This window comes from Martes martes, assembly GCF_963455335.1.
Source record: "Martes martes genome assembly, chromosome: 15".
NCBI classification, from domain to species: Eukaryota; Metazoa; Chordata; class Mammalia; order Carnivora; family Mustelidae; genus Martes; species Martes martes.
The window spans coordinates 46,027,268-46,053,760 of record NC_137903.1 but is presented as its reverse complement, the minus strand read 5'-3'; the positions used below and the strand labels follow the sequence as shown (position 1 = coordinate 46,053,760).

Sequence of the window (26,493 nt, the reverse complement as noted above, 5' to 3'; positions counted from 1 at the left end):
CCTACAGTAGCCTTTGTTTCTTTCTCCTCTTGGGCTGTGTCCTTAACCTTTACAAAGCCTGATGTAAATCTATGCTGTGGAGTCCTGTTAATCTTTGTAATCATCAGATACTCTATAATTGATGTAATAACCAATAGAACCTACAAAAATAGTACCAAACTAATAGTAAATTAAGCAAGATCATGATAAAAGGTCAACACATTAAATGACATTGTATTTCCATACAATAGTAATGGGAAGTGGAAAATCAAAACTTGAAATATCATTTGTAACAGTATTAAAAGAAAAAAGCCTGGGCCACAAAAGGAAAGATTTAACAACACCTGTACATGACCTGTAGTCTGAAAATTATATAACTTCCCTGACAAAAATTAAAGGAGACCTAAATAAATGGAGAGCTAAGCCAAGTTCTTAAACTGAAGGAAAAAATATTTTTATAATCAACTATCCCTAAAGTGATATGCAGATTCACTGAATCCCAGCGAAAATCCCAGTAGGCTTTCTGTAGAAATTAACAATACTAAAACTCAAAGAAAATGGAAAACAGCTAGAAAAGCCAAAACACATTAAAAATTAATGTATGAATTTTCAACTGTAGCTACAAAAAGAAAATTCACATACTTACAGGCTGAAGCAATACTAATTTATTTCTCAAAATTTTGTCAGTTCAGAATCTGACAGATATACCACTGGACTAAATTAAGATGTTATAGGGTTGTGTTCCTTTCTTGAGGAAGAATCTGTTTTCTAGTTTTTTCTGGCTTCTAGGGGCTTTTTACATTTCTTGGTTCATGGTGTCTTTCTCCATCTTCAAAGCCAGCAACTGTTTCTCTCTGATCCTTCTTTAACCTCATGTATCTTTCGGTCCATCTGTCTGTCCGTCTGTCTCTTTCTCTGACTCTCTCCATCCCACCCCCCTTTCCATGTGGAATCACCCTGAGCTCATTTAGAAAATCAAGAATAACCTCTCCATGTCAAGGCCTTTAACATTAATAATATCTGAAAATTTCCTTTCTCCATGTAAGATACCATAATCACAAGAACCAGGGATTAGACATGGACATCTTTAGGGAAGGCCATTTTTCTACCTTCCACAATTAAGAACAAATTGGAGGACATTATGCTGGGCATAATGATGTAAGGATAAGTATATAAATTAGTGGGAAAGAATAAAAAGTCCATAAATAGACAAAAACATATACACACCTATATTCAATGGGTTTCTGATAAATATGACAGGTTACCCAGTAAGTAAAATGATATCATTCCCAACAAATTGTGATAAACAACTGAAAATCCCTATGAGAAAAAGAGATGAACCCTATTCCATACACAAAATACCTGGAAATCAATCATAGACATGAATGTAAAAGCACATATGTAAACTTTCCAGGAAAAAGAAAAAAAGCATGACAAATCTTTGCAACTTTAAGTTGGAAAAAATGTCCTATGTAGAACACAAAATAAATAATTAAAAAATGGTCAATTTGGATTTCATCAAAAGTTAAGGCATATGTTCCTGGAAATAAACGGTTAGAAACTCAAAAGATATGACACAAAATGTGAGAAAAAATTTGCCAATCACATACTTGTTAAAGGAATTGTTTCCCAAATATCAAAGTGTCTATTATAGGATGAACTACTTAATTAAATTTGGGGGAAAAATTAAGTTTCACAAAAGGAGATATAACAATGACCATTAAGGAGATGAAAAGGTGTTCACCATCATTAGTCAACCAGCAAAATAAAATTAAAGCAAAATGATATACCATACTATGTACATCATAGTGGTTAAAATTAAAAACCTGACCATCTTGTTAATAAAGATGAGAATCAACTAGAATTTTCATACATTGCTGGTGGGAATGTAAAAGGCTAGTTAACTTGAAATTCAGCATGGCAGCTTCTTACAGATTTTTAATCATGCACATAACCCAGCAATTTTCCTTTTAGGTATTTACCACTTAGGTAAATATATGGTCATTCAAAGACTTGAATTCAAATATTCACAAATAGCTCAGTCATAATTGCCAAAACCTGGAAACCCTCCAAAAGTCCATCAACATTGGAATGAATAAACAAATTTTATATCCATATAATGCTACAGAAGTCCATGATGGAAAGGAATGAGCTACTGATGCAAGAAACAACAGAGAAGAAGGTCACAGACATTATGGGAAAATAAAGCAGCCAGATTTGAGAATCCATTTCTATAAAGCCATTGAAACACAACTGTGGGAAGGAAACTCTAATCTATAATAACAAAAAGAATATTAGTTACCTGGCGTGGTGTTGCTAGGGGAGGCTGACTGGAAAAAGAAAAATAGAACTGATTCAGAAGACGAAAACTGTATCTAGCTTGACTGGGTTTGTGGTTACACAGAGGTATGCATTTATCAAATCACTGGCCTACACACCAATATGTGTGAATGTTATTGAACATAATTCATACCTGCATGAAGATGGTTTTTTAAATGGACATTTGGAAACTAAACATAATAGTTGTCAAAAAACTTGTAAGTGATTAAGTTACTAGAAGAAAAAAAGCCAAAACATTCTGCCTAAATAAGAAATAAAACATGAAAATATATGGAATTATGAGAAAAATGGTATGTTCAAAGAAAATCAAGCCAAATAAAAAGAAACTCCAAACAGAAAGAACAGAAAATATTAAGAAATAAAAACAAAATTAGTGAAACAGGGAAACTGAAGGACTCCTTTGTTCCTTTTCCTGCTTCTATTCCTGCTAGGCCCTGTACCTTCACCCCGCTTTACACATACATTGTAATGCAAATAGCATATGTCCTCCTTGTAAGGGAGGAGAAATTAATGATTTCTCTAGAATAGATAACACCTAAGGAAAGACCAGGTGAGAATGACCTGATGAAACGATCATACGGGTATTTGAGACCACTGCTGTTAGACATCTCAATGCCAAGACCTCCTGACTCCAAGGAATAACAACACCTGGGCTCTCAACTTGGTTCTAACCAGTTCATGGATGCTTGAGAAGATACGTACACCAGACCATTGTCCTCAGTAAAAAAAAACCCAGACCTCAAAGATAAGATTCAAATTCCTTTCTTTTCTCATGTCCCATTTTATCTGCTCTTTTTATCTTCAGTAAATTCTGCTTTCACCCGGACCCTGAGATCATGACCTGAGCCAAAACCAAAAGTCAGTGGCTCAACTGATGAGCCACCCAGGTGCCCCATCTGTCTCTTAATTAAAGTATTTATACCATTTACATTTAAAGTAATTATTGTTATGTCCGAGCCTAAGTCAGCCATTTTAGTGTTTGTTGTGTGTATGTTTCCTCTGCTTCTCATTCCTGTTTCCTTTTCTTGCCTTCCCTCTGGGTTTCTTCAACATTTTAAAACAATATTGATATATCTGTATTGTTGACTATGCTTCTTTGTATAGTTTTAGTAGCACTAGTCTAAGTATTAATATAGACATATACAGCTTATCACTCCCTCCTGGTATAGACACTTTACCACTGCAAGTAAAATGTGGAAACCTGCTTCCATTTGGCTTTTCCCACAACTCAAATTTTGCATACAATGGATATGTCTTATCTGTTATCACTTATAGTGTTAGTCACATCCAGTCAGGGAACAGACCAATCTAGCTATTTCTACCAGTGAGAATTAAATAAAAGCAATTATTTGCAAAGGTGTAGAAATGTCTGCAAGAGGGGCGCCTGGGTGGCTCAGTGGGTTAAGCCGCTGCCTTCGGCTCAGGTCATGATCTCAGGGTCCTGGGATCGAGCCCCACATCGGGCTCTCTGCTCAGCGGGGAGCCTGCTTCCTCCTCTCTCTCTCTCTCTGCCTGCCTCACTGCCTACTTGTGATCTCTCTCTGTCAAATAAATAAATAAAATCTTTAAAAAAAAAAAAAAAGAGCTCTACTAGCCTTTAAAAAAAAAAAAGAGAGAGAAATGTCTGCAAGACCAAATGGGAGGGTGAAACAGCTGGAAAACAGAAAGAGCAGTAAGTATAATATCGAAAAACAGAAGATTTTATTGCTTTCAAGATGGCACCAAAGCTTATACCTGTTGCTCTGTTGTTGGGTCTACTAAAGAACAGGAACAGACTAGCAGGACTTCCAAAACTGATATTTCCTCTGGATCACTCAATCTCCACCTGAATACGTTGTTCCTAACTCCTGTTGGGAACTGCCACACTGGTAGAGCCAGAATGATCTTCCTCGTTTCTGATTTCCTACTACTGCTTCTATAGGTGAAACTCATTGAAAACCAACCAAGAACAATTGGAAATGTGGTTTATATGCTCTAAATCTTAAGAGTACGTAACACTGCATAGAAGTTTGGCTGGGCGCTTGATGACATCAATGAAATAATCAACATAGTCCACCACTGTCCACCACAATAACAGTAGTGATAGTTCCACACAGCATGATCAAATTTGCCTTCCTATAATGAAGACGACTTTGTTCTCTTCCTGTAAATGGGAATCAAAACTTCTAAGAGTCATCCTATTGATATTTGGTGATGTTATTACCTTACTTAGTCACAATCCCACAGAGGTATTCTGTATCTTAAAAGCTAATCAATTTCTTTTCACAAAAGCATAAGGTCAAGGAAGAGAAAACAGTTAAAAAATATACAAATATATCTATAAAAATCAGAACAGAAACTATCCTGCCAGAATCCTCATATAAGTTATTATTTATATTATAAATGTTTTTCTACACCCCATTATATGTTTCCTTCTTCTTCAACCAGCACTGAAACTAGTCCAGGTCCTCTACCTGATGGTGAGGAAACTTCATTTCCAAATTGACAGGGTCCATAGTAACCTTACCATTTAGCAGGTTGTTGATCTCTTCTATTAACCTTTTTTCATAAACACAGAAGTGTAAAGGAGAAGATTCAGAGAATTTTCTGCATTCAAATATAATTTCTCTGTTCTCATCATGTAGCAATAAATAACGACCTTTTGGCAATTCAGTCAATATCCCAGCCTGTGTACACAATCCACTCCTGTGCCTGTTAGTCCAATGACATGAGTGGCCCAAGATAACAACAGAGTTACCATCAACTTCCAGTAAAGGGAAATATTGATTTGGTCCTGGTGAAAGCATTGTATCTTATGACCTGCCTTCTAAATGAGCAGAGTACTATGTTGTAATCCAGGAGAGAGAATGTTATTAGTGATGAAACATCTTAACAGATACAGATACAGTGATATTTTAACACAAATTCTTGGTCAAAAAAGAAAATAAGATAAACAAAATTCTTACAAACACAAAAAGAAGGAAATTCTTTAAGCAAACAAAACAGAGCTGCTGCGATACTATGCTGCCAATATTCCACAATCCCAATTTACCTGCAGCAATGTTAGCAGTTGTGATATTGTGATTTATAATAATACATATTTAGTCTTTGTCCCCACATCTGACACAGAGCTCTTAAAATGCTTGGAATTTCCTAAGTGATGAGTGAGATAAAGGTGTCTTTAGTTATGTATAAGCTGGTTTTTGGAAACACTGAGGATAGGTTCTAGTTGCCAGAGGAACAATCCCTGTCTTTAGAGTTGCAACTAGCTGTTCTACCCATCCCCCACCTCTAGGTAGGGGAAGGGGCCAGAGGTTGGATCTATTGCCAATGGCCATTGATTTAAGCCTTACAAGAAATGATGAAAGTGATGAGGGAACAGAAGGCTGGCTGAGGACAAAGCAAAAGGCTGACACCTTGCAACCTCTCCCCCTACCCCTACTTCTGGTAGGACATATCGTGACATTCTTTGGGAATCTCCCAACTATCTGAATAGCTTGCTAAAAAGGGCAAAACGACCTTGGCAATGGCAAGGCCTCTGGTATCTGGTGTCTTGTAGGTCCTCTTTAGCATATGAAAGTTCTATTGAAACCTCCCTTTTCCTTACTTCCCCCACCCCCCATGGCACATAACCTGCCACCCCTCACAACCGGGGCAGCAGCTCTTCCTCCCCACAGGTCCTGTCCCCATGCCTTAATAAACCACCATTTTGCACCAAAGATGTCTCAAGAATTCTTTCTTGGTCATCAGCTCTGGACCTCACCCCACCGAACCTCACATATATTCTAGAACTTCATCAAAAGGAGTTTCTCAAATTAAAACAAAGTATCTTTCACAGTAACATGGAAACATAAAAATAAACAACACACTGTAAGGTAAGTATAGTAAGTATAAGTTAAGTAAGTATAGTAAGATAAGTATATTGCAAGTCAATAAGGAAACGATGGACTTAAACTACATTTTAGACCAGATGGAATTTATAACCAAACATGGAGCATTTTATCCAACAGCAACAGAATACACATTCTTCTTAGCTCACATGCACATTCTGCAGGAGAGGTCAGGCTATAATTTATAATAAGTATGGAAAACTACTCTTGACATTTCACCTGAATTTTTTTTCTTTATTTATCTCTTACGGAGGGGGGAGGTGTAAGTCTTTGATCTTCCATATACATTTTAAATCAGCTTATCAAAAGTTCCTTTTAATAACCTCGCTTATTTGGAATTACCTTTAAACTTCATAATTTATTTTAAAAAATTCATAGCTTTATGATGCTGTGCCTTCCTATTCCTGAATGGTATAAAATATAAATGTATTTAGGTCTTTTTGAATGCCTACTGGTTATCTTCTATTGTACACTTTGGGGAAGTTTTTAGGTTTTATGAGCTCTGTTTCTTGTAGATAACTTTTTTTTTTTTTTAAGATTTTATTTATATATTTGACACAGAGAGAGCACAAGCAGGGGGAGCAGCAGGCAGAGAGAGAGGGAGAAGCAGGCTACCTGTTGATCAGGGAGTCCAATGCAGGGCTAGATCCTGGAACCCTGAGATCATGACCTGAACCAAAGGTAGATGCTTAACCGACTGAGCCACCTAGGCATCCCGATAACATGGTTGTTATGCCCCAATAACGGGTATGTGATTAAAGGAGCAAGACTGATATAAAGTGAAGGTCAAGCAAAGCTTTATTTCATGCCAAGCATCAAGAATCTAACTGAATGTTCAGGGACGCACCTCTTACAAGAGAGGGCGACCCTTCTCTGTTTCACAGACTAGCTCGGTCGGGCCTGGCCATGCACAGGTGACCAGTGATATTATAACACACACAAGAAACTCCACAGTGATGCTAGGTGACCAATTGAGTTACAATTTACCCTAGTAGGCATTTGAACCAGCCTATCACCTTGGTTGGGATTGGAGCCCAAAAGGCTCCCAAAGGGCGGGGCCCATACTCCTTGGTAACCAGGGAGAGAGTATGCACCCCCACTGATCGGATGTCTCCACCTGGCCTGACCCACCCTTGTATCTGGGCTTTGTTACCTGGAGCTCTTTTCCAGGACTTGTTTTTAAGTGAATCCCCTGGGGGAAGGGGAGCAGGGACAGTTTAACTTTAATGAAAGCCTCTTGCTAAGTAGGTCCTTACAATGGTTATTATTTATTTGAGCTCTAGAATATTTTTTTACCTTTGGTTATTTGAAATTCACAAAACAATACTATATATTAGCTTAAAATTTGGAATGGACTTTATTGATGATCATTGGCTTCTTTTGTGCCATTTTTAAATAACTTAATGTTAAGATTTATTTTTTGAGCTTTACTGAAATATAACAAATCACGTTGCGTAAGTTTTCTTCTTAGAAATACCTTTTATATCAACAACTAACTTTTTTTGGTTTTATAAGTTTATTGCTTTGTGTATGATATATAAACTCCTGTAGTACTATATTAAAATGTAGGTATGCCTGGGTAGCTCAGTTAAGCATCCAACTCTTGATCTCACCTCAGGTCTTGATCTCAGGGTCGTGAGTTTAACCCCTGAGTTGGACTCCACAGTAGGCATAGAGCCTACTTTAAAAAATAAAATAAAATAAAATAAAATGTAGGTGGTACTTTGAAATTTAATAAATACCACTAATAAAAACTGATGCCCCAAAGTGTACATACAGGATGATCCCACCTTGATAAAACAATTAAAACAAAATACATGTTCTAGGGACATATGCAGAGGCAAGCACAGTGCATAGAGAGACAGCAAGGAAATAATGACCAGGGGATCCTGAGTGTTGGTTACTCCAAGTGCTGGGTGGATAAGGTGATTCACAAGTCACCATAATAATCTGAGGTTTTTTTGGTAGGGATTCTAGCTTTCATTTTGACTACTTTGTTTAAGGGAGTTTACACATTATTCATAGTTATGACTTCATATTTTTAAAGACTGGAAATCAGCCACACAAATGACACAAATAAGAATGGTCAAGAACCATGGATGACTAATCTCTGTGTAAATTTAATTTAAAACTCTGAGTTTTAACTTAAAAAAAAAAAAAAAAGACATGGCTTTCTATTGTTATCAGATGGAGGACTAGGTGTCCTAAGAAATATGCAATTGTGAAACACCTACCAACCAGGAAAAAATAGTGCTCACATTACTTTAAATGCACAGTTGTTCTCAGAAGAAAGTGAAATCTCCAGATACCAAATAAAAAAGGAAAGGTGAAAACTTCTCACATAGATTTACTCCTCGTTAAATGTTTTTCTTTTCTAAGTGAAGGGCTGGGTGAGGCATGGTTGCGCTTTTCCTTTACTTTCCAGCCTCTTGACTGCAACACCAAGGACAATATATTGCACAATAAAACCATGCTACAATGCACAAAGATTTTTCAATCTACATAGAAGAGCTCTTCTACTATGTGAGTTGCTTTCTCCCTTGGCGTCTAAACATAAGTGCAGCATAAATGTGCAAGGCATGTAGCTCAAAGACCACCTTAAAAAAAAAAAAAAGAAAGAAAGAAAGAAAGACCACTCTTAGAAAGAGTTGACTAGTTTCTAGAAGATTCATTTTCAACTGAAATATCAGGTAAAGTTTGGTCCAAGTTTCACATTTCCCTTGCATATCTGCATATTCCATCTTCTCTGTTATTTCTCTTGTCCAGAACTATCCTTTTAATGCCAATTCTAATACGGTCTCGGGGACTAGACTATTTAACATACAGTTGGGAATTAGGAAAAAAAGACAATCAAATGACACATCTACCCAACTCCTCAACAAGTACATGGACTCTAGAGCTCCCCCTGTTGGTGAACTGGGGTATTTTCCGTTGAAACAGAGGACTGGACAGGAAACTTTGTTGTGTTGCTGTGCATTGTTGATAATGAAGGAAATTTCCCAAGTATAGACTTAAGTAACATAAAAAACACAGCAAGCAACAAATTATGAAAGGAATACACAGTGATGCATATTCCGCCCATACCTGGAATTTAATGAGGTACCACAAAGCTCATTAGAGGTTTCATTTACAGTAACTTGGAAATAGAGGACTAGAGAACAAAATAATATGGCAGATTTTTTAAAAAATAAAATTAAGAACTTTTATAATATTAGAAATGCTTTTAAATTTTCTTATACTTTCAACATCCGCCAGTGATCTCAGTAAATGAATTAAAATTTGTTGGCATTATACCAGGAATTAAGAATATATTCTACTTTTTATTAACAGAGATATGCCTACTGCCCATTGCTAATTTTGTTAAAATATTAAATTGATGGTAACATTAATGATATTTAGTAGCTGTATTGAGCTATAGTTAAAATATAGTAATATTTTAAATTAGTATACATATTTAAAAATGTATGATTTGATGAGGTTTCACATGTAAATCCATAAAACCATCATCATATATGAGATTATGAGGATGTCCATCACTCCTCAAAGTTTCCTTGCATTATATATTAGAAGCTGAATACGTTCTGGAGTTACAAGCTAGCTTTTTTGTGATGTATTTTCTAGTTAGGTTTTCATGAACATACTTATATATCTCCATAATCCTTAAGTGGCCTTTCACACTGTGGAATTCAGAAAACAGAAAACATATTTTTTATTTTACGCCTCAGTGAATATGTAATAATTTTTACATAAAAGTGTTCCTTATTACTGTCTAACAACAGACTATCTCTACCAGTCAATTCACTCAAAAGTATAGTATAGACACATGAAAGTAGATAAATATACAAGGTAAGCTGAGTGTTCGGATCTGTTTCAACTTACCTTGTCCATAAGAACAAGAAACCCATAAGATGAGAATGACATTAATTAGTAACCACATGTCAGATATTCGCAAGGGCACATTAATACAATCTTCCAGTTGTGTTTTGAGGGGTTGCAAATCTTCATTGGCAGTTATCAGGTGTGACCCTGAATCTAAGTGCATTACAAAGAAGCTAGTTAATTGTTGCCATCCAGTAAATAACAAAGTTCAAAGAGCTTCGCAAAACCCCTAAATAATTCCCATCAGTGGTTTCACAATCTTTCCTTGCATTCGATATCTGATAGGTACATATTCAACTTGATGTAGAACCAGAAATAGACTGGCTCTGAAAAATAATAAAAAACACTAATTTTTAATAAGACAGTTCCAAAAAGTAGGTGAGGTTCTTCCCAGGCAGCTGAATCATCTCTATGGTCATGGGCTTAAGAAAACAAATGATTTTTTTTAAATCACATAAGATCTTAATATGTAGTACAAAGGTTAAAGCAAAATTCTGAGTACTTATATACTCTATAACTAATATGCTTTGAGCCACCTTTTACTCAGGGCCCAATTTACTCTGAAACACATAATGACTTCCCCTCTTAGGAAAAATACCATATAAATTTCTGCCTGATTATATTTGTCAATTTTTAGGATATCATCCTTTGCTATAAAACATTGTTTTTCAAACAGATAATTAAAATCTATAATATTACTATAAAAGAGAAAACAAATCAGAAAATAATTCCAAGCACTAACCTACTCAATATCTTCCATTTCCCCTGACAAGAGATCTGGAAGGAACTCAGCTGGCTGGCCAGGGCTGGGTAAGGTGAGCTGATCAGAATAACCCTCAGGAAGAGACCACTGGAAGCCCTGGTGGCTGGAGAAGCCTGGGTCTACATCAGGCAGCACGTCCAAATGGGGACAGACTGTCATCAGTTTGTAGCTGCTTGCCATGTTCCCAACTGAAGGCAGAGCTGGAAGAATCAGGTCTGCCTTGCACTGTGGGCCCAGTGGGATGGCTGGGGCCCCCTCCAATGACCCTCGGAAGCTTTGAGTACTGGAGAAGCTCCTCACTTCAGCTGGCAGCCATTCCAATTGAACACAAAATTTTAACAAAGTAGGGGCGCCTGGGTGGCTCAGTGGGTTAAGCCTCTGCCTTCGGCTCAGGTCATGGTCTCAGGGTCCTGGGATGGAGCCCTGCATCGGGCTCTCTGCTCAGCAGGGAGCCTGCTTCCTCCCTCTCTCTCTGACTGCCTCTCTGCCTACTTATGATCTCTCTCTCTCTCTGTCAAATAAATAAATAAAAACTCTAAAAAAAAAAAAGAAGAAGAAGAAGAAGAAGAAGAAGAAGAAGGAGAAGAAGAAGAAGAAGAAGAAGAAGAAGAAGAAGAAGAAGAAGAAGAAGAAGAAGAAGAAGAATTATTATTTCAACAGATTAAAGCTGCCCTTTCAGAAAGGTACTTTCACCCTGAGGGTTTTCTGGTGGTTTTAATCTAGTGAGAGTTCCACAGGTCTAGAGTGCTCCCTGCAGGCCAAGACCAGTTGTCAGGGTGTGGACTGGGCATGAGCAGACCCCATGGGTCAAGGTGACCAAGGACCTGGAACAGAGCAATGTCAGGCAAGGCAGATCACAGGAATGGTTTCATGGAGGCACCTGGCATCTGCCACATTCTAAGACTCAACCTGCACTAATGTGTGTATTTTCCCCCACAAGGCAGGTAGGAATAATCTGAACTGCTTTGCCTGGGAGAGGGAGGAAGCAGACAGAAGGAATGGCTGAGCTATCCTACAATAACAAACAAAGGAACAACAAAGGCACAAAGACACAAACGAAACTTCCTTACCGAAAGATTTTTGGGGTATGAACCTGGAGGCTAGCAGGTGTTTGAGGACAGGCCAAGGGCTGGCTGACAGGACGCAGACCACGCATGCACGGGCCACACAGATCAAGGTAGTCGGGCACCTGGAACGGGGCAACGTAGGGTAAGGCCAGGTCACAAGAGGCCATTAATAGGGGTACCTGATATCTTGGCTTACTCAGTATTTAGCCTAGCATGATACAAGGTGACTGTGCTTGGGGAAATATTGGCAATAACAGCCGTAATAATTACAGAATTCCTCGAGCAACAAGAACAAGAAGAACTAGAAGTCTATAGGACACTACCTTACACTGCAGGCGTGAATCCACTATGCATCTTTTATCCACCCTATCAGCATTCCCACCCGGTCGGGGCAGCATGCTACCTGCCGGCCGTCCTATTTTGCCTGTTGCTCACAAATGGATCCCACACTCATGGCCGCTATGGATACTCTTCTGACACCACAGCCAAAATCACTGCAGGAACTAAAAGAGAATGAAAACATGCATCCCTAAAAGAAGGCAGCCTTGGATCCTGATGTTACAGCGGCCAAACGCATGCATGGTAGTGCTCTGCAAGCTTGTACCCCTTGGAGCTTCATAAAAATGATCTCTACTTAGAAACATATTTTCATGGCAGTTAAACTGAGAGGCTGAAGCAGGTTACATTTTGGTGATTGGATATGGTACCACATTAAAGAGTTCTTTGTTATGCTCATATCGGTAATATCAGGAATACAGTGCCTTAAAACTGGACATCAAACCATGGTGTTATAGAACCCAAGGAAAAATACTCCCCAAATTTGATTGAATGTTCATCATTCAGATTGAAAGTAGACATAGAATCAAGGAGTGGATTGTTATTTTTGTGAACTTAGATCTAGGCCCAGCATTAGGTCTAAGGACCTAATTAGTGTGGGAGTGATTTGAAATTACACCGTTGATTGTTTTGTATTGGCTTCAAATCCAATCAAAGACAAAAAAAAAATGTATTTTTAGAAGGAAAGTTGTTTTAATTTAAGAATGAACTAAGTTGTGTCAGGACGACGTCATCATCTGTTCTCACCCAGAACTCATTAGCTCAGCTCATGAGGGCCCCCTCCTGGGGCCTTACGAACAAAACCACACGAAGAAGCGACTCCAGCAAGAGGCCATTTTGACTATGTAGACTGACCGTGCTGGACTGAGTATATGACCCGAGCGTGCTGGGTCTGGGCAAGGCTACACTTTGCTGATGTAAGGTAGCTAGCTGTCCGGTCCCTCAGGCAATTAGCCTCTGCAGAGGTAATGGTGACTCTTACAGCTAGCGGAGAAAGCTAGCCAGCCAGACCTCTCCGCACGTCTTCTGCCCACAAAATCGGCACCATCGTTCCCCTCCAACGCACTCCTTAACACCGACAGGCCTCTTACTTTTGCACTAGCAGCCACACTTCAGCTCTCAGTTGGCTAAACCATGTCTCCCAAACCCCAGCTCATATAGAAGTACACATCAACTACATTTGGGGTTTATTCCTTCTATCTCCCCTGACCTGGACCGTAGTGTGACTCACCTGACATTATTCGGGAGCATGTCATTTCTTTATTGGCTGATTAAAGGACATTATCCTGTATGCTACTGGCTTGTGAAATTCTCACAGTGGACCCATGTAAATACACCGTTGGCCCAGACAAATCCATCTGTGAACATTATTGCTCTGCAAAACACAACAGGCTTCGGGGGAATACGTGCATTTGCATAGGTTGGGGCTGGGACTAGGCAGATTTCAGGTACTGCCACTAGCCTGCCCCTGTGACCTGGCCTTGCCCAGCGTTTGCCCTGTTCCAGATCCCTGAGCGGTACCACCTCCCATGAGCCATCCATACCCTGCCAGCCACCCTTGGCCAGAGGAGACCCTCCAGGCTTGTGAAGCTAGAGCTCATCCCCAACCCCTAGCATTGTGTCAGCTGTGGAGAGAGCCCACCCCGGAAAATCACTGTGAGCCAGCCAGTAAGTGGGTATCGGGCAGTCTCTGTGTGTAGTCCCCGTTTGCTGGGGTCCTAGGCTCCTGCAATAAGAGAGGCTCCCAGATGTGTCTTCTTAGAGGGTACCAAAGCCAGCCTGCCCAATCCAACCCCAGTGAGGCCATCCGGATTCCTCCAGCTCTGCCTTCAAGGGCCTTATGCACACTTGTGCAGTCAAGGCTGGGAATTAAGCAGATGCCAGGCACCCTCACTGGCCCCTCACCATGCCCAGCCTCCCTGGACATTGCCCTGCTCCAGGTTCCTGTCTATCCTGACCTGCAGTGCCCACTTTGTCAGCTGGCCTTTGGCTGCAGGGGTCCTGCAGGACTCTGGAGGTTAAGACCATTCCCAACTCTCTGCTTAACCTCCAGGTTAAAGACCCAACATACCCCCCCCAACACACACACACACACACAAATACACATACACGACTACCTTTGAGGCAGCAGCTTTATAATGGCAACCCTCAGCCCCCATTTGGACTGGCTGCCTGATAGGGTCTGCTCTCCCAGGAGTCTGCTTTTGGAGGATGCCCTGGCCAGCACCCCCAGCCCTTCCCCAGCAAGGCACTTTGGATTTCTCCAACTCTGCTTCAACAGGAATATGAGTACTTGTGGCAGGTAATGCTTGGAAGAAGAAGGATGCCCGGTCCTCCCAACAGAATGCTCCTGTGACCCGGCCTCATCCAACATTGCCCTGCTCCAGGTCCCTGACTACCCTAACCTGTGAAGCGAACTTGGCCTGATTATTTCCGTAAGTGCTGCACGAGGAGCGACTGATCCTATGGGCCTCTTAAAAGCACTGTGTGCCCCATGTCCTTGGGTCTTGGGCCTCAGGGTCTCCCCAGGTCTTGGAGCTCTGGCTGAACCCCAACCTTCTAAATGGTGTCAGGAGAGCCCACCCTCTGAAAATCTTTCTGAGGAGCTGCCTTACACGGGCAACAGTTATGGCCTTTGATACTGGCTGCCTGAGGAACTCCGAACGCCCACCTGGCCGCCTCCTGGTAGCCCAATCCAGAATCCTTCAGCTTGCCCGTCAGGGGAATACGTGTATTTGTGTAGGTTAGGGCTTGGAATTAAGCAGCTCCCGTGAACACCCCAAGAGCCCTTGCTTGGGGGATATCAATCAAAAATCAGAGAAGACAGGGGCACCTGGGTGGCTCAGTGGGGGTTAAAAAAAAAGAAGAAGAAGAAGAAGAATCAGAGAAGACTTAGGGATTCTGCTCAGAGAAGTTCTCTTCTTTCTTGGATTCTTGCTAATATGCATCTACTTTTGCTAATGCTGCATAGGATAAGACCTTGTTTTTAGATAAAGGAAGTAAATTAAAGACTAGGCGTGTGTCATACTAATCTGATCCCTTCATGCAGCCTTTGGGATGTATACTTAAAAACTGGGCAACTTTTAGTTGTGACCCTACGAAAATGAAGATAATGATACCTTCCTGCAATACTGCTTGGCCACAGGTACTCTTTAGACTCCAGAGAAAAATAGCCTAAAAATGGATCTTTGAATTAAAATGTTATCTTGCAACTAGTTTTGTTTTGTAAACAGGAAGAGAAATGGGATGAGATACACCTGTTCAGTTTTTTTTGTTGTTGTAGCAGATTAAGCCTGTGCAAAAGAAATATAAAATCCTAGTTCAACAAGAAGGGCGGGTGAAGAAACCTGTTTCACCTGATTCTGACAAAAAGGACCATTTATCGTGGGTTCGTGCACACACTGACTGCTCCCGCAGCTCCACATGGGGGCGCTGGTGCTCCGCCGCCGCCTCAGCCTCAGCCCCAGCCCCTCCACTTTCCCTAGGGTCAAAACTAGGAATGGTCTTGCTCCCACACTGGCAGTGAACTCCATAAAGGAGGAAGTCATCCTATCTCAAGCAGAGTAATTTGCTTTAAGGTAAGTCCTTATAGGAGGTGTGGACAACCAGCTTTGATTTGGCTCTAAGCTTCCTTTTCATCCTTGGACTGGTTTAACTGGGAAAAGATGCCAGTTTACTGAGAAGACCCTAAAGAATGGAGAAGTTTTTAAAGATTTTTTTAAATTTTTTTATAAACATATATTTTTAGCCCCAGGGGTACAGGTCTGTGAATCACCAGGTTTACACACTTCACAGCACTCCCCATAGCACATACCCTCCCCAATGTCCATAACCTCACCCCCCTCTCCCAACACCCCTTCCCCCAGCAACCCTCAGTTTGTTTTGTGAGATTCAGAGTCACTTATGGTTTGTCTCCCTCCCGATCCCATCTTATTTCATTTATTCTTCTGCTACCCCCTAACCCCTCAATGTTGCATCTCCACTTCCTCATATCAGGGAGATCATGATAGTTGTCTTTCTCCGACTGACTTACTTCACTAAGCATGATACCCTCTAGTTCCATCCACGTCATCGCAAATGGCAAGATTTCATTTCTTTTGATGGCTGCATAGTATTCCATTGTGTATATATACCACCTCTTCTTTATCCATTCATCTGTTGATGGACATCTAGGTTCTTTCCATAGTTTGGCTATTGTGGACATTGCTGCTATAAATATTCGGGTGCACGTGCCCCTTCAGAGCACCACGTTTGTATCTTTAGGATATATACCCAGTAGTGCAATCGCTGGGTCATACGGTAGCTCTATTTTCAGTTTTTTGAGGAACCTCCACACTGTTTTCCAGAGTGGTTGCACCAGCTTGCATTCCCACCAGCAGTGTAGGAGGGTTCCCCTCTCTCCACATCCTCGCCAGCATCTGTCATTTCTTGACTTGTTAATTTTAGCCATTCTGACTGGTGTGAGGTGGTATCTCATTGTGGTTTTGATTTGTATTTCCCTGATGCCGAGTGATGTGGAGCATTTTTTCATGTGTCTGTTGGTCATTTGGATGTCTTCTTTGCAGAAATGTCTGTTCATGTCCTCTGCCCATTTCTTGATTGGATTATTTGTTCTCTGGGTGTTGAGTTTGATAAGCTCTTTATAGATTTTGGATACTAGCCCTTTATCTGATAATGTCGTTTGCAAATATCTTCTCCCATTCTGCCAGTTGTCTTTTGGTTTTGTTAACTGTTTTCTTTGCTGTGCAAAAGCTTTTGATCTTGATGAAATCCCAATAGTTCATTTTTGCCCTTGCTTCTGTTGCCTTTGGCGATGTTCCTAGGAAGAAGTTGCTGCGGTTGAGGTCAAAGAGGTTGCTGCCTGTGTTCTCCTCAAGGATTTTGATGGATTCCTGTCTCACATTGAGGACCTTCATCCATTTTGAGTCTATTTTCATGTGTGGTGTAAGGAAATAGTCCAATTTCATTTTTCTGCATGTGGCTGTCCAATCTTCCCAGCACCATTTGTTGAAGAGGCTGTCTTTTTTCCATTGGACATTCCTTCCTCCTTTGTTGAAAATTAGTTGACCATAGAGGTGAAGGTCTATTTCTGGGCTCTCTATTCTGTTCCATTGATCTATATGTCTGTTTTTATGCCAGTACCATACTGTCTTGATGATGACAGCTTTGTAATAGAGCTTCAAGTCTGGAATTGTGATGCCACCGACTTTGGCTTTCTTTTTCAATATTCCTTTGGCTATTCGAGGTCTTTTCTGGTTCCATATAAATTTTAGGATTATTTGCTCTATTTCTTTGAAAAAAATGGATGGGATTTTGATAGGGATTGCATTAAATGTGTAGATTGCTTTAGGTAGAATAGACATTTTCACAATATTTGTTCTTCTAATCCATGAGCATGGAACATTTTTCCATTTCTTTGTGTCTTCCTCAATTTCTTTCATGAGGACTTTATAGTTTTCTGAGTATAGATTCTTTGCCTCTTTGGTTAGATTTATTCCTAGATATCTTATGGTTTTGGGTGCGATTGTAAATGGGACTGACTCCTCAATTTCTCTTTCTTCTGTCTTGTTGTTAGTGTAAAGAAATGCAACTGATTTCTGTGCATTGACTTTATATCCTGACACTTTACTGAATTCCTGTACAAGTTCTAGCAGTTTTGGAGTGGAGCCTTTTGGGTTTTCCACATATAGTATCATATCATCTGCAAAGGGTGATAGTTTGACTTCTTCTTTGACGATTTGGATGCCTTTAATTTCTTTTTGTTGTCTGATTGCTGAGGCTAGGACTTCTAGTACTATGTTGAACAGCAGTGGTGATAATGGACATCCTTGCTGTGTTCCTGACCTTAGCGGAAAAGCTTTCAGTTTTTCTCCATTGAGAATGATATTTGCGGTGGGTTTTTCATAGATGGCTTTGATAATATTGAGGTATGTGCCCTCTATCCCTACACTTTGAAGAGTTTTAATCAGGAAGGGATGCTGCACTTTGTCAAATGCTTTTTCAGCATCTATTGAGAGTATCATATGGTTCTTATTCTTTCTTTTATTAATGTGTTGTATCACATGGATGGATTTGCGGATGTTGAACCACCCTTGCAGCCCTGGAATAAATCCCACTTGGTCGTGGTGAATAATCCTTTTAATGTACTGTTGGATCCTATTGGCCAGTATTTTGGTGAGAATTTTCGCATCTGTGTTCATCAAGGATATTGGTCTGTAATTCTCTTTTTTGATGGGATCCTTGTCTGGTTTTGGGATCAAGGTGATGCTGGCCTCATAGAATGAGTTTGGAAGTTTTCCTTCCATTTCTATTTTTTGGAACAGTTTCAGGAGAATAGGAATTAATTCTTCTTTAAATGTTTGGTAGAATTCCCCTGGAAAGCCCTCTGGCCCTGGGCTTTTGTTTGTTTGGAGATTTTTGATGACTGTTTCAATCTCCTTACTGGTTATGAGTCTGTTTAGGTTTTCTACTTCTTCCTGGTTCAGTTGTGGTAGTTTATATGTCTCTGGAAATGTATCCGTTTCTTCCAGATTGTCGAATTTGTTGGCGTAGAGTTGCTCATAGTATGTTCTTATAATTGTTTGTATTTCTTTGGTGTTGGTTGTGATCTCTCCTCTTTCATTCATGATTTTATTTATTTGCATCCTTTCTCTTTTCTTTTTGATAAGTCTGGCCAGGGGGTTGTCAATCTTATTAATTCTTTCAAAGAACCAGCTCCTAGTTTTGTTGATTTGTTCTATTGTTTTTTTTTGTTTCTATTTCATTGATTTCTGCTCTGATCTTTATGATTTCTCTTCTCCTGCTGGGTTTAGGCTTTCTTTCTTGTTCTTTTTCCAGCTCCTTTAGGTGTAGGGTTAGGTTGTATATTTGAGACCTTTCTTGTTTCTTGAGAAAGGCTTGTACCGCTATATATTTTCCTCTCAGGACTGCCTTTGCTGTGCCCCACAGATTTTGAACCATTGTGTTTCATTATCATTTGTTTCCATGAATTTTTCAATTCTTCTTTAATTTCCTGTTTGACCCATTCATTTTTTAGAAGGATGCTGTTTAGTCTCCATGTATTTGCGTTCTTTCCAAATTTCCTCTTGTGACTGAGTTCTAGCTTCAGAGCATTGTGGTCTGTAAATATGCAGGGAATGATCCCAATCTTTTGATACCGGCTGAGACCTGATTTATGACCCAGGATGTGATCTATTCTGGAGAATGTTCCATGTGCACTAGAGAAGAATGTGTATTCTGTTGCTTTGGGATGAAATGTTCTGAATATATCTGTGATGTCCATCTGGTCCAGTGTGTCATTCAAGGCCTTTATTTCCTTGTTGATCTTTTGCTTGGATGATCTGTCCATTTCAGTGAGGGGAGTGTTAAAGTCCCCTGCTATTATTGTATTATTGTCGATGTGTTTCTTTGATTTTGTTATTAATTGGTTTATATAGTTGGCTGCTCCCATGTTAGGGACATAGATATTTAAAATTGTTAGATCTTCTTGTTGGACAGACCCTTTGAGTATGATATAGTGTCCTTCCTCATCTCTTATTATAGTCTTTGGCTTAAAATCTAATTGATTTGATATAAGGATTGCCACCCTAGCTTTCTTCTGATGTCCGTTAGCATGGTATATTGTTTTCCACCCCCTCACTTTAAATCTGGAGATGTCTTCGGGTCTAAAATGAGTTTCTTGTAGGCAACATATTGACGGGTTTTGTTTTTTTATCCATTCTGATACCCTGTGTCTTTTGATTGGGGCATTTAGCCCATTAACATTCAGGGTAACTATCAAGAGATATGAATTTAGTGCCATTGTCTTGACTGTAAGGTGACTGTTACTGTATATTGTCTCTGTTTCTTTCTGATCTACTACTTTTAGACTCTCTCTTTGCTTAGAGGACCCCTTTCAATATTTCCCGTAGAGCTGATTTGGTGTTTGCAATTCTTTCAGCTTTTGTTTGTCCTGGAAACTTTTTATCTCTCCTTCTATTTTCAATGATAGCCTAGCTGGATATAGTATTCTTGGCTACATGTTTTTCTCATTTAGTGCTCTGAATATATCATGCCAGTTCTTTCTGGCCTGCCAGGTCTCTGCGGATAGGTCTGCTGCCAATCTAATGTTTTTACCCTTGTATGTTACAGACTTCTTTTCCCGGGCTGCTTTCAGGATTTCCTCTTTGTCGCTAAGACTTGAAAATTTTACTATCAGGTGACGAGGTGTGGACCTATTTTATTGATTTTGAGGGGCGTTCTTAGCCTCTCCTGAATTTTGATGTTTGTTCCCTTTGCCATATTAGGGAAATTCTCTCCAATAATTGTCTCCAATATACCTTCTGCTCCCCTCTCTCTTTCTTCTTCTTCTGGAATCCCAATTATTCTAATGTTGTTTCATCTTATGGTGTCACTTCTCTCTTGAATTCTCCCCTCGTGGTCCAGTAGCTGTTTGTCCCTCTTTTGCCCAGCTTCTTTATTCTCTGTCATTTGGTCTTCTATATCACTAATTCCATCTTCTGCCTCATTTATCTTAGCAGTAAGAGTTTCCATTTTTTATTGCACCTCATGAATAGCTTTTTTGATTTCAACTTGGTTAGATTTTAATTCTTTTATTTCTCCAGAAAGGCTTTTATCTCTCCAGAGAGGTTTTCTCTAATATCTTCCATACCTTTTTTGAGCCCAGCTAGAACCTTGAGAATCATCATTCTGAACTCTAGAGCTGACATATTACCAATACCTGTATTGATTAAGTCCCTAGCCTTAGGTACTACCTCTTGTTCTTTTTTTTGTGGTGAGTTTTTCCAGCTTGTCATTTTGTCCAGATAAGAGTATATGAAGGAGCAAATAAAATACTGAAAGGGTGGCAAAGACCCCAGGAAAATGCACTGTAACCAAATCAGAAGAGACCCCAAATCGTGGGGGGGAGAAAGGGGATAAAAAGAAGTTCAGAAAAATAAAATTAAAAAAAGAAAACAAATAAAGGAAAAATACAAAAAAAGAAATATATATATATATATATATATATATATATATATATATATTTTAGATAAACTAGTTTAAAAATTTTAAAAAAGAAAAGGGTAAAAGTTAAAAAAAAATTTAGCAGAAGAAAAAAAAAGTAAATTAAAAAAAATTAAATTAACCGCAAGACTAAAGAATCATGGGGAGAAAGCCATGCGTTCCGTGCTTTGCTTTCTCCTCCTCTGGAATTCTGCTGCTGTCCTTGGTAGGTGAACTTGGTCTTGGCTGAATTTCTTGTTGATCTTCTGGGAGAGGGGCCTATTGTAGTGATTCTCAAGTGTCTTTGCCAGAGGCGGAATTGCCCCGCCCTTACCAGGGGCCAGGCTAAGTAATCTGCTCGGGTTCACTTTCGGGAGCTTTTGTCCCCTGAGCGCTTTCCGTAGAGTTCCGGAGGACGGGAATGAAGATGGCGGCCTCCCAGTCTCCAGCCCAGAGGAGCCGAGAGCTCAGGGTCCCGCTCCTCAGTGTGCCCTCAGAGAAAAGAGCCCAATCACTCCCGTCTCCCTGGCCTCTGGCCGCGCTCTGAGCTCACCCAGCCTGTGACCGGTTCAAGGTAACCCCAAGCTGAGAGCTCACTCTTCGGTTCTGTCTCTGTAGCCAGCTTCCCCACTCTAATACCTGTGAGCTCTGCGACACTCAGACACCCCTGATCCTTCTGTGACCCCGCTGGGCTTCACCCCACTATAGCCTCTGGAGTAATGTCCCTCAGTGGAGCAGACTTTTAAAAGTCCCGATTTTGTGCTCCGTTGCTCCGCCGCTTGCCAGGAGCTGGCCCTTCCCCCCGCGGCCTATCTTCCTGTCGCTTTGGATTCACTTCTCCACCGGTCCTACCCTTCAGAAAGTGGTCGATTTTCTGTTTCTAGAATTGCTGTTCTTCTTCTCTTCGATCTCCTGTTGGATTTGTAGGTGTTTGCAATGGTTTGATAAGCTATCTAGCTGATCTCCTGCTACCTGATGTGGTCTCAGCCTACTTCTCCGCCATCTTGACTCCTCCTCCTCCAAGTTTTTAAAGATTTTAATAATTTATTTGAGAGAGAGAGAGAGAGAAGGAACAGGGGGAGGGGCAGAGGGAGAGGGAGAAGCAGAGCTGAGCAGGGAGCCTGACATGGGGCTCCATCCCAGGACCCCAGGATCATGACCTGAGCTGAAGGCAGATGCTTAACCAACTGAGCACCCAAGCACCCTAGAATGGAGAAATTTTTGCCTCTATTTTTGGCTACCCATAATAAAACTTGGGCATGTTTTCAAACCCTCCCACCCTCTTCACATCAGAGGAAGGTAGGATGATCTTCCAAAATGCTCATGCTGAAGCTGGTAAGACTCTTAAAGAAGCCCCTAATAATACACTGAGAGCCCCTGCTGCCTTAGCCATGCCAACAGCCAACTCTAGATGGAGCCCTTAAGACATGGGAGATAGAAACAAGCTTGAGCATTATAGACTCTATATTTAAAGGGCTAAAGGAGGGAGTCCCAAATCAAAGAAGCAAAATAAAGTTCAGGAGATAAAGCAAAAGCCTAATGAAGAGCTTTCAAAATGTTTGGAAATTTTTAAGGTCTATAGGAAATACATAGACATAGACCCAGGGGCCCCCAAGAATTTAAAAATGATAAATAATGACCTTTATTTGTCAAAGTGCTCAAGATATTCAAAAGAAATTGCAAAAAGTAGAGGGAGCCCTAGGCATGTCTGTGTCTCATTTGTTGAAACTGCCTTTAAAGTTTTCAAGGGCAAAAACCAAGTTCAAGAAAGAAAAGGACAGAAGATGAAACAGGTTGTTTTGGCCGAGGGCTGCTCTAGCCCCAGGACCACCTCGCTCTCTGCCACAGGGAAGAGTTCCATCTAAGGTCAGCCATATGGACCCCAAGCCCCAAACCTTAGGGGATATGCCACAGTGGCACCCCACCAAAGTGCCTACTGCAAGCAGAAAGGACATTGGAGAAAAGAATACCCCAGCCTAAGCCAAGCCCCAGAAAAAGGCAAGCAGCCAACCGTTCACCAGATGCCAGAGATCACTGGTAGTGATCAGTTGTAAGGAAGCCTGGAAGCTCCCTTAGACCTTACTGACCCAGCCAAGATTTCCCATACAGACTCAACGTGACCAGTGGGAATCAAACTCCTGGACTTTTGGGGGGTGGGGGATGGGGGGAGGTGGAAGCAGAGGGAGAATCTTATAGTCTCCACGCCCAGCACAGAGCCCCATGCAGGGCTTGATCTCATAACCCTGAGATCAGAGTCTGAGCCAAAATCATGAGTCAGATACTTAACTGACTGAGCCACCCAGGTGCCCCAAACTCCTGGACTTTTTGTTTGATCCTGGGGCTAGCTATTTGGTACTCAACACTTGGTTTTCCAAATTGTCTACAGAGTGTTAATGACTGGACTTTGGGGAAAAACCTTGAAAAAGTCATTTCTCTAACCCTTAGACTGTCAAATGGGAAAAATACATCTGAAACACAGGGTTTTTGTATTTGCCTCAAAGTCTTGTTCCACTGCTGGGGCAAGACTTACTGACCATATTAAATGCTAGAGTCACCCTTGCACCCAGACAAATGGTCATCAAAGTTTTTACCTGATCAGGCTTACGCCCTCCAAGCAGTACTGTTGCAACAGACTAGAGACTCTGGCCAAGATCCCAGTAGAGATTCTGTGAGATATGTGGGCAGTTGGGAGGATGCAACGGGCAAATACGGTAGTATTTACACATATTAAAGTTTGTTCCGAGTCAAAGGTTTCAGACTTAAAATTGTACTCTCTGAAGAAGCATGCTAGACAAGATGTTCAACCCCTATTCACTGTGTTCCTTGAATGTGACCTCATCTGCCCTTGCCCTTCTCCATTTAACACCCCAGTTTCGCCAGTGTGAAAGCCAGGCATACAAGAGTACTTTTTATCCAAGATTTAAGGGCAATTAATCAGATTGTAGAAGACATCCATCTGGGGGTGCCCAATCCTTGCACCCTGCTCACCACTCTGTCCAGAGATTTTGGTTTGTTCAGTTTTGGACCTTAAAGATGCTTTTTTTTTTTTGGCAATCCTATAAGCCCTGATCCCCAAGATTTGTTCACTTTTGAATGGGAAGACCCCAACACCAGAGTCAAGGAACAATATTGCTGGACTGTTGTTTTCCCAGGGCTTCAGAACCCTCCCACTATCTTTGCCAAAAGCCTGGCCAAGAATTTGAGAGACCTTCAGTTGGAAGAAGGAGCTTTTCTCCAAGATGTAGACAACATTCTGATAGCCACTAAGACTAAAGAAACTTCAGCTCAAAACCCAATCTTAACTCTAGACTTCCTAGCCAAGCAAGGCTACAGAGTCTCAAAAAAGGAAAGGAAGAAAGAAAAGAGAAAAGAAAAGAAAAGGAAAAGGAAAAGAAAAAAAAAAGAAAGGGAAAAGAAAGAAAAAAAGCCCATATTTTCCCAACCATCCATCAAATAGTTGGGTTTTAAACTGTCTCAGGGGCTAAGGAGTCTACTCTGTTAGAAGGGAAGTATGAGGGTGGGTAGCAGGCCCACCATTAGAAGACAGTTACATGGATTCTTGGACATCGGACATATCTGGATATCCATCTCTGAATCAATAACCAAACCCTTTGATGAGGCTCTCAAGGGAGGAAATAATGAGTTCCTCAACTGGACTGTGAATGCCATAACACTTCCCAAGTGATCAAAGAAAAGTTACTCACAGCTCTTGCTCTGGGTCTTCTAGATATTAAAAAACCATTTGGTTTGTTTCTTCACGAGAGACAAGGAATTCATCTTGGAGGTTTTAACCCAGAATCTGGGCCACATCAGACCAGTTGTCTCCTTTTCAAAACAATAGAAATACAGTGACTAAGGGATGGCCCATCTACTTGAGAGCTATGCCTGTCACCCGTGATCTACTGCCAGAAAAAAGAGAAGTTCACACTGGGGCAGTCTCCCACAGTGTGTACACCCCACTATGTGCTTCCCCTCTGGGAGCAGAAAAGGGGTTATTGGCTCACATCGAGAAGACTGGGCAAATATCAGGCCATCCTACTAGGCAACTCAAATGTTACATTAAAGGCAGTTTCAACGCCAAATCATGGCACACTGCTTCCAACCAGTCAGAAGAACCCATACATGACCATATACAAATAACTGAACAAGGTGATTCCAGCTGTCCTGACCTGATGGCTATTAGAACAGCCAGACCTCAAGGTGGTCACTGATGAAAGCAGTTTCATAGATCAAGGACACCGTAGGGCTGGATATGCCGTAATGACTCACCAAGAGGTACTAGAAGCAGATGACCTTCCACCATATACTTCAGCACAGAAAGCAAAATGTAACAAGGGCTCTTCATCGAAGTAAGACTGAAGGAGTGACTCTTTTTACTGACTCCAAATACACTTTTTCAGTGGCCCATGCTTCTAGAACCATCTGGAAAGAAAGAGGACTATTAACTGCAGTGGTAAAGAAGATTAAACATGCCAAAGAAATCTTAGATTTGTCAGAAGCTGTTATGGAACCAGAAAAAGTGGTCACTGTCCATTGTCCCGGCCATCATTTTGTTTGGCTGCCCAAGGAAACAATCAAATGGATCAAGCCACACAAAGTTGCCTAAATCGTCAATGATGGCTTTAATCCCACATACAAACTTGACAAAATGCTGCCCCAAATACTTCCCTGATGATTTAGAAAGAGCTAATGAACAGGAATTTTGTTGGAGTCCTGATTGTTCTCAAGATGCTAATTACAAATATACCCCAAAGAGGTGGATTATAATAATCAGGGAAAATTCCTCATCCCTGAGCATCTTACAGAAGATGTCAAAAGTCACATTTAGGGGCACCTGGGTGGCTCTGTCCGTTAAGTGTCTGCCTTCAGCTCAGGTCATAATCCCAGGGTCCTGGGATCGAGTCCTACATGGGGCTCCCTGCTTCAGCAGGGAGTCTCCTTCTCCCTCTCCCTTTCCACCTCCCCCCAACTCATGCTCTCTCATTCCCAAATAAATAAAGTCTTTAAAAAAAAAAAAAAGCTACATTTTCCAGAGCACCCATTACACGAGAGATGCTACTCTCCAGTGGATTCAAAAATTCATCATAAGACCAAACACACACAGGACTATTCAAAAGGTAATTTAAAAATATATGATATGTGCTAAAAACAACCCAAAGATGGGACCACCCATAAAAGGGGTCTGATCTAGAGGCACTGGACCAGGAGAAGATTGGCAGATTGACTTCACTATGATGCCAAGAGCAACTGGAAACTTCAGGTATGTATTAGTGTTTCT

At 40.7% G+C, this 26,493-nt stretch overlaps 1 protein-coding gene across 1 annotated transcript in view; it reads right to left on the bottom strand.

Moving 5' to 3' along the window:
- Positions 1 to 26,493, bottom strand: part of LOC308355943 (complement factor H-like) — a gene marked incomplete at its 5' end in the record, with an annotated part of 107,594 nt that overhangs the window by 69,483 nt on the left and 11,618 nt on the right. The window contains 1 exon segment of the mRNA XM_080824498.1: positions 4,826 to 4,957. Coding sequence (XP_080680624.1) covers positions 4,826 to 4,957 — 132 coding nt within the window.